Here is an 8,565-nt window from a genome sequence, read left to right as displayed (position 1 = left end):
GTTTAACGTTAAGTTCATACACATTTTCATTAGTAATTTCCCTTATGAGAAATTCTTGATGAGTTTTGTAAAATGTTATATATACGTGTACAGAATTTATTTGGATATTAATAAAAGTGCACAATTTACGTGCAATTATAATGTAATTTCTACGTGAATTGCAGCCATGATACACAGAACAATTTAGACTGCATTCCAAAATTTCTCTCCGAGTAAAATTTTCCTCGGAGAGAACGTTTTGGAATGTAATCCTAAGTAGTAGCAGTAAGGAAATCCAACATGTTGGATTTGCTGTACTGCTTATTATGGCTTTACGGTCTCTACTGTAATCGGCCATTAGCTTTCTGCTTACGTTTCATTGCTTAAGTTTTTTTTTTGGTATATTATTGTACCTATAAAATTTATTTGTACAAATGCAATATTCGTCGTAGTTGCTAACAGTGTTAATATAGCATACAGACTGTATTTCTGTTACCATCATCAGTTATCAGAGTTATCTTATCGACGTACGTTTACATGTGTAACGAACTTCTCAAATCTTGATTAACAAATCTTTTCGCGCGCTCGCAGTACATACTATTTATCGAAATTAATGCTTTCCGTCACGCTACATTCACGTGATTACGTCATATTTGCGTGACGGAATTAAGTCCGCTAATTTCCGCGAAAGATTTATATCCCATCCCGTAAAGCAATTCTCGCGTTATCTATTTCCTACATCTTCATCATTATCGAGGATACGATATCGAGGATACGATCACACGTTCCTCGAGCACATGTCCCGTGCAACACGCGTGAAGGATAGTATCCGATAGTATCCACGCACTGTGCAAGTTGTAACCTTCAGGTGGGTTTAAGGGTGGTTTCGTCGGTGCGGCGCGGCGCGGCACGGCGGCACGTCAAAGGGATCGGCGGCACTCGGCCGCGGTGATTCGGCGTGCCGCCGCTTCGTGATTGGTCGGAGCGGCTGGCCAATCAGCGGCGGCGTCGTCTACTACGCGCGCTCTACCCGGGCAGCCAGTGTACCGCCGGTCGCGTACCTGTTCGGATTGTTTCTGTTTCGTTGTTTGCGCTTCGTCACTCGTGAAAGCTCCTCAATCTCTCGTGGGTGGATTGGTGGCAGTGCCTTGCGAGAATAGATATATTGAGATATTCGTTCTTTCATTCGCTCTTTCTTCATCTCTTCTCGTACAATTTTTTCTTTTTCTTTTTTTTTTCCCCCCACATCGGATAATGATTGGTCCACGTCGATGTTGAGGACCGGCGCGGGCGCGACGATACGAAGCGCGACGAGATCATGTTATGGAGATCGGCAAGTTGACGTCCTCGTGTCTCGTCGCCGCGCTACCTCCCCGCTGGACGGTGGGAGGGTCGGCAACCCCTTCGCCGAGTGATCCCCCTGCTCGAGTCGACAGCCGCCCCCGCCCCCGTCGTCGCCGCCGCCGCCGCCGCCGCTGATGCAGCCGCGTGCGAGCCGCTGCCTCTCGCTCCCGGGACCGCCACCGCCGCCGCCACCACCGCCTCCGCCGCCACTGTCGACCGTCGACGCCGCCGACGCCGGACGCGATCTTCTCGCGCGAACCAAGCGGGAGATCCATGATAGAATAGGCGCGCGTGTATTTCCACCTTTTTTTCCCCTCTCTTCCTACTGCGCCCTGCGCCCCGTAATAAGTCGCAATAAAAAATCGACCGCGAATCTTACCGCACAGTTCATTATCGCCGCTCTGATCGCAGTCCTCTATCGCTACCTCCTTCGTTAACAGGTGACAATTCTTCAAATACGTAATCTACACTTTTTTAACGTAGGCGGCACGAGGGATGCTTGGTACTTTCGGATTGCGTTTAGTTCGGAAACATATTGGATGCAATGTAATAATGTCCTTAAGAAATTAATCAATTACAATTGAATGTGAGAAGCACGGTCGGCTATGTGATTGGTCGGTTTCTTAGGACTTGCTACATCTATTGTGTTTCGTAAAAGCTGTTGGTTCAGATGTCTTCAGTTTGATTTAATTTCATTGTGCGATGATAGTGATAGTATATGAGAAATGAATTCGGTAATAAATTTTAAACCGTGTCTTATGGGTTTATTTGATGTAAAATGAGAAATTTCTCGGGTAACGTGCCCCTCATTATGTTTCATAGCGAACACCTACAACGTTCATTAGTACGGTACCTAAATTGCAATGTTTGGCTCTGAGCGTGACAAAGAATACGTCGGGTCGACAGATCTTTCTAAAGCAAATTTCTTTTGTCTGCGCGCAGCTCGCTGTTACATTATGATAATTGGAGCTCTTGATGTCGAAATAAAAATTGGAAAAAATCTTGGAAACTTGAGGAAATCTCGGAAATTCTTTATGTAATTGAAAAACTTATGATTTACAGTTAATTAGTCAATTGTAAAAAATAATAGTTTGAAAAACTGATCTCAACAGGGTATAATAAAAAAAATTAATAAACGGAAGAGATTTATCAAAATTTCACAAGATTGAAATTTCTATATACAGATTGAAGTAGTCTATATGCAAGAAAATTTCAAAACGGCAAAATATGCAAATTGTGAATCTGTTATTGGTTGGCGAATTGTCAGTTTCGATTATTCGCATTTCTCTCGTACGTTTTAGTCTCTTAATAAAAGATATTTATCGTCATTTTAATCGAGAGACAACAAATTTGCATAATAATTTCTTATTAAGTAAGCAAAATTGTTTAAACAAATATGAAAGTATGGAATTATCGACGTGTCTTCGTTGATATAAATTTGACTAATTAATATAGTGAAATATAAATCTGGGAGAATTGTCTAATTATTTAGAAAGTAAAAAATAAAATAATACGAGTAATACAATGCGTGGATCGAAATAGTTTGAGACTGATATTGCGATGCAAGGAACAAAAGACATAATTGTAACGCTCTACTGATTGCCAGTTACGGTCATCGATTGACGATTCTATTTTAGCCGATTACATTGCAGCTAGTTCGTATTCGCTGCGTCTGATTGACTAAAATAGAACATATGTTACAACCGGTAACCGTAATCGGCAACCTGTAGTATAATATGATTAGGGTTTAAATGCTTAAATAAATTGCTTTAGATGTAACGCGTATGCTTTGATTTTATTTCTTTGAAATGCTAATTTATATAATTGACCATTGTAATACTTCCTGCATCAATAAGTATGGATCGACAGGGAGCTTATTTATACACCTTACGATATGCCTGATGACCCCGTATCATTATATATATATATATATATATATAATGATATAAATATTTTGACATTAATCTTTAACATTTTCCGTAAATCCGCGTCCGTCAATGCTGGTAAAGGCGGTATGTTGGAGAAAAATTGTTGCCTCTTAAACTTCACATCGGTTTTGTCGTGAAATTATACGCGAAATCCACCTTATCGTTGATTCTTTTTAATATCTTATATTAAATACTGCATTATTCGCAAGTCGTGTTACTTTGTATATTTTGGATAATATCAAAAAATATAAAATTAAGATATAAAAATAATGATATAAAATTGAATAAAAGTAAGCCATAAAAAGATAACTATTTTCTACAATAATCTACTGATTTATAATTGAAAATATAGTTTTTATGTCACAATAAAAAAATTGCTGAGCTCTAGTCTAATTTAATAATTAAATGTTAAAAAATTAAATAATTTAATAATCAAATATTAATAAATATTTGGATTTTAATGTAAAAGTCTTTCTTTTTCACCGCGTACCATTTGATCTTCTTTCATATCTCGAAAAAGCAGGGAAGTCTGATAGATTTCACGCATCAATTTCTGTACAGCTCTTTCACATCTGTCACGACATTCGTCTTAGTTTTTATTAATAAATTTCGAGCGGCCGCACCCAGAATCGATCTCGAAGTTTTGGCACAGTAACCTTTCGCGAATTCCAAGTCATCGATTTTTATGCGAATAATATTCACTCGTCTTATACTGGGCTATTTTTACGACTCTAACAGAATGACCCCGAAATCTAGATCTAAGACGCAGCTTCAGCTTATGTCCGTGCCTTACTAATAGTGATTAATAGCTTATATGCACGCCACACACTATCATACGGGAGAACTGCTTTATCTTGAAAATTTCTTTAACTTTAAGGGTTGGAGCACAGAGTCTTGCATAATGCATAATTTAATGCATAAGAAAAGTGAACCAATCAGAATCCTTTATTTCTTTCCTTACCATGAAATAAAAGATTCTGATTCAGCCGATTTTCTTATGCTTTATACATTATGCGTTATGCAAAGGTCTGTCACTTCAGCCTTAAGCCTCGGGTCACATATGTAACTTACATCAGACTTGCCTTGTCCCTTTACGGGTCCATTTTTGTTTACTTGCGCTATCTTTCTTCCACGTGGGATAAATCTATGCCAAATCCCAGCAACGGTTTGATTATATACCAACAAATACTTTTTGCGCCAGTAAAACAAAAATGTTTAGTTATTCATACAAAAACATTTCTCTCGGTGAATCTCTTCAGGATTTTGCAAGCGCGAAACAAAATAATTTCGTCCTTACTCGAATACGCCTGCATCATGTATATATTTCGACGTTCTCAACAATTTCGGTCCCATCCTATCGGGTCGTTATCAATGTGACAATAATTACTAAGTATGATTCGTTACCACAATTTCGACAATCACTAAATGAAAAGAAAGAACGGTCTTACGATATAGTTAGAATTGATTCTAACTCATTTTGTTCCGCTAACTCATAACGTGTCGGATACTCGCACATTGTAACGTCCGCTCAGTTGTAAAGACGGAACTAATTATCCGATCGGAGGGAACATTGATATAATCGATAAGCGCGCCGTATGTAATTATATAGAGTGTTAAAAATATCACGCTTTATTTTACATCACGTACACCCTGCTCGTTACCAAGACTTAACGCATTGTCGTAAGCGTCGCGCGCGAACTTTTCGTTCGCACACGAAGCCGTGATCGTGTGGGAAAAATATTTTGCAGTTGTCCGTTGTTCGAAAGGGAGTTTCGCGCTTCCGCCGATAAACGCGAGATCTCTAGGGGAAGAAGTCTCGGGCGAGACGCGGCGGGGGGGGCAAATCGATAGAGGAAACGCACGATGAGACGTACGATGAGGGAGAACGTGCCGGCGATGGTGTAACCTCGCGGGTCACTGGACATAAGAAAAGAGCGAACGGAAGCTGGAAGAGAGAGAGAGAGAGAGAGAGACACGGTCTTGTCCTTGTGGGCTTTCGACAATTTAAGCGCCGGCAGGATCAAAGGTCATGGCAACGCCGCCGGACTCGCCGGGACCGGAAGAGGCGTTCTTCGACTTCGAGAGCACGAGGGCGAGGCAACAGACCACCAGACCGGTACCTATAGAGGAACTTCTGCGGCAGACCAAGTTCTCCCGCCAGGAGATCCGAGTCATGTACCGAGGCTTCAAGCAGGTACGTTCCTCTCGACCTACCGCAGACACCATCGATCCCTCTCGGGGATCGGGCCCTCTCTCGAATTGGCAAACGTGAAATTATGCAGGGGCGGGGGCGGGGGCAAAAGCACTTTTATACCGTCGTATTCATCGCAATTTTTATCACACCACTCGTTGTAATATGCCAATGAGCTTTGCACTTCGCTGGAAAGGTGCTATCAATTTATTTTCATTTCATCACCGAGCTTGCAACGATTTTTCTCTTGTATGCGAGACTTTCTTGAATTTATTCGAAATTGTTTTATACGCACAGTTGTTTTGCATTTTTCATTTACGATTGAAAATTTCAACTGAAAAACCCGACTCGCATCCCAAGAGCGAAAAATGTCAAAAGGGAAAAAGTAATTTCCCGATAATATTAATTTATTTAAGAAACGTTCCCAAAGTTATTAATTCTCACGCTTTGCGCTTGTCATTGAATATCTTTGAATGTTTAACGTAACAGAATTTGCCGTATGTCATGTTTTATCGAATGACAAATGAAATGTAATCAAGTGTGCGTCATATCTGTTACTTCAACTTGGAATTATGCCGGAGGCAAGATTTCTGAACATCGTTTTGTTCGTTATTGCAAGATTGTAACAACGGTTGGTAGCTGATATAGCATAGTTCGTATTCATATTTTTAACTCTTTCTTTATTAAAGATAGTCTCGCAAAGTATTGATTATTCATGGGCATCCCACAGAAATTGTGTTAACGCGGTTACGTAAATGAATTGATTATAGCGCCGTTGGACTCAATCATCAGTAAAAAGCATTTCTTTCCAATCGATTTACTGCGTTATCATCGAACATTTGGTTAACCTTAACTATTTGTGGTAAACGTTATTCGTAAATTTTAAACTCTTCGAACATATACAAACATTTTATATTATAATATTTATAAACAAATCTGATATCTCTGAGACATTTCCGAAAATCAATTAATATGGAAATTATTGACTAATCAAACTCGATTTATGTGGATGAAATGTGGGTGGATACACCGATTTGTACTGAATTTTCACGCAATTTCTGCAGCAACGTGAGTGAAGGTAAGGCAATGCAGCAACGAAGTACAAATTGCGTTAGCAATATGGAAACGATTGTAGGGGGTATAAGACATTTATATCGACCTAGAAAACTTTCGGATGCGTATCCGATTGTAAGAAAGAGTACAGCAGTAGAAACTACTTGCATAGCGGTATAACAGAAAAATAATAGAAACTTGGCACTAGACAAACAAGTTCGTATAGCCAGAAACGGATTTGGCTCTATTTCCAATCACAGTTTTGTGGCTGAATTTTATATCACTCGCGTCTATTTCCATTCGATAGATATACGCGATAGAGAAGTTTCCAATAGATTTTAACAGAAGCGATTGTAACCTTTGTAATATTGGATTACTAACGAGCTATTAAATGAATATAATACTCATATTAAGTTCCTGATAATACAACTTATTTGTGCGCGGATAACTTTTTTTTAAATCAAATCTCATATTTTCTCTCTCCCTCTCTCTCTCTTTTGATTCTATTTTTCTCTTATATAGATATTTATATATTTTTGTTTTTGAAGAACGCTTCAGAGGAATTTATTCCCGGAGCACTAAATAAATGATTTCTCCCTCCCTTTTTAGTTTAAATAAACTGAATTTAAATAAAATTCTTTATACGATGAAACATTAACGTACCGAATTACACGTGTGTTTCTTCATATTTTCAACTGAGTGCGCTAAATGATAAAATACTGAAGTGTCATCGGCAAATACCCGTGATGATCATCCATGGACGTAATTACATATGCGATGCCACTTGCTCTACTCTGTTAATTCACCGAAGTGGTCCATGTCGATATTGAATCTACGGGCTCTCGTTATACGTTCGCGCTTTGCGGTGCATAATTTTTCGCTGGCGCACGGTTCGGTGAAACTCAAAGCCGTGCACGCTTCGAAATTCTGTGCGGTCCGTTACTTTCACGACTCTCGCAAAATATTCACCAGCGAGCGATCGCCAGCGAGTCAGTGCTCAATCCACCTGACGTTCAGCCGATGTGCGGTCTCTCCAAGGCTGTCCCCAACAGTAAATATCTGCAAGTTCTCGCGGTTGTTCTGTACAATATATTCTGGAAATGACGTGTATCTCTCGCTGACAAAACTATGCTCGACTATGTCGCAGTGCGATATCGTGACAGTATATATAATATTGTAATAACACAAAGTATTTATCAAGTATATAACGTGGGTTCGAATGGGGGTACCGTACAGAATGAACGTTTCGACTCCACCTCGAGAGGCATATTAATTATTTGATGTCTTTTCACAGCCAAAATGTCAAATGGACCTGAATCAGACGTCGTAATCAGTTCTTGATTTTCGAAATTTTTTTCTTTGGAAACGACCGCTGATCGCTAAAGGAGCACTTATACTGGCTGTAATCGTATGTTGTAATCTGTAAGAATTGACCAATCACAGTCGAGTATTCCTCTCTTATGAGGACTGAGAGAGAGGAATTCTCGCATACACAGAATATGGTCGCGAGCCATAAACCGTAAAAATAAATTAATCACGGTCAATTATTTTTTTTTTTTTTCATATTCAACTGTGATTGGCCAATTTTTTACGGCATTCGACCCTATCGTAGAACACAGGGCATAAGACATCTTGGCATAACGTAACGTGTTGCATGTGTATATAACACTGCACGATGTTATATGCTGCATTGGATCGCTAATGTACCTACGCTCAATCATACCATAGCACCTTTGCCCTTAATATTAAAAGCGGAGATTAAGCAAACGCACGCAAGCACATATTAGAGTAGCAGTCCGTTGCAGAATTTAAGGTTATTCACTCTCGACAGGAGGTGGTTCAATTTACGTAGTGGGACGTGGACGAGCTGTCCGGACGCTAATTTATTCAGTAGCCGCTTGCACAATGACTCGCGTATTGTTGTAACGCGAATAGGTGCTATAGAATGGCATAAGCGCGAACTAAGCCGTCCCTCGGCGCTTTTTCACGGCCGCCCGTATATTTCTTCGCAATCGCGCGCTTTTAACGATATCGCACGCGAGATACCGCCCCGGCTGAATTGAGAAAATC

The 8,565-nt window shown here is 39.8% G+C and overlaps 1 protein-coding gene across 2 annotated transcripts in view; it reads left to right on the top strand.

Annotated features, from left to right (window-relative positions):
* Window positions 1–1,484: 1,484 nt before the first annotated feature.
* Window positions 1,485–8,565, top strand: part of LOC108754776 (Kv channel-interacting protein 1) — a 48,889-nt gene continuing 41,808 nt past the window's right edge. The window contains exons 1-2 of one of the 2 annotated variants that reach the window (XM_018497362.1): window positions 1,485–1,763; window positions 5,000–5,445. In XM_018497362.1, coding sequence (XP_018352864.1) covers window positions 5,281–5,445 — 165 coding nt within the window. In that variant the 5' untranslated portion in view covers window positions 1,485–1,763; window positions 5,000–5,280. Of the gene's footprint in view, window positions 1,764–4,661; window positions 5,446–8,565 lie in introns of those variants that run through there. The other variant, XM_018497363.1, reaches the window with a different exon arrangement.

Source organism: Trachymyrmex septentrionalis, unplaced genomic scaffold (genome assembly GCF_001594115.1).
Source record: "Trachymyrmex septentrionalis isolate Tsep2-gDNA-1 unplaced genomic scaffold, Tsep1.0 scaffold80, whole genome shotgun sequence".
Taxonomy (NCBI): domain Eukaryota; kingdom Metazoa; phylum Arthropoda; class Insecta; order Hymenoptera; family Formicidae; genus Trachymyrmex; species Trachymyrmex septentrionalis.
This window is presented reverse-complemented; position numbering and strand designations above follow the sequence as displayed.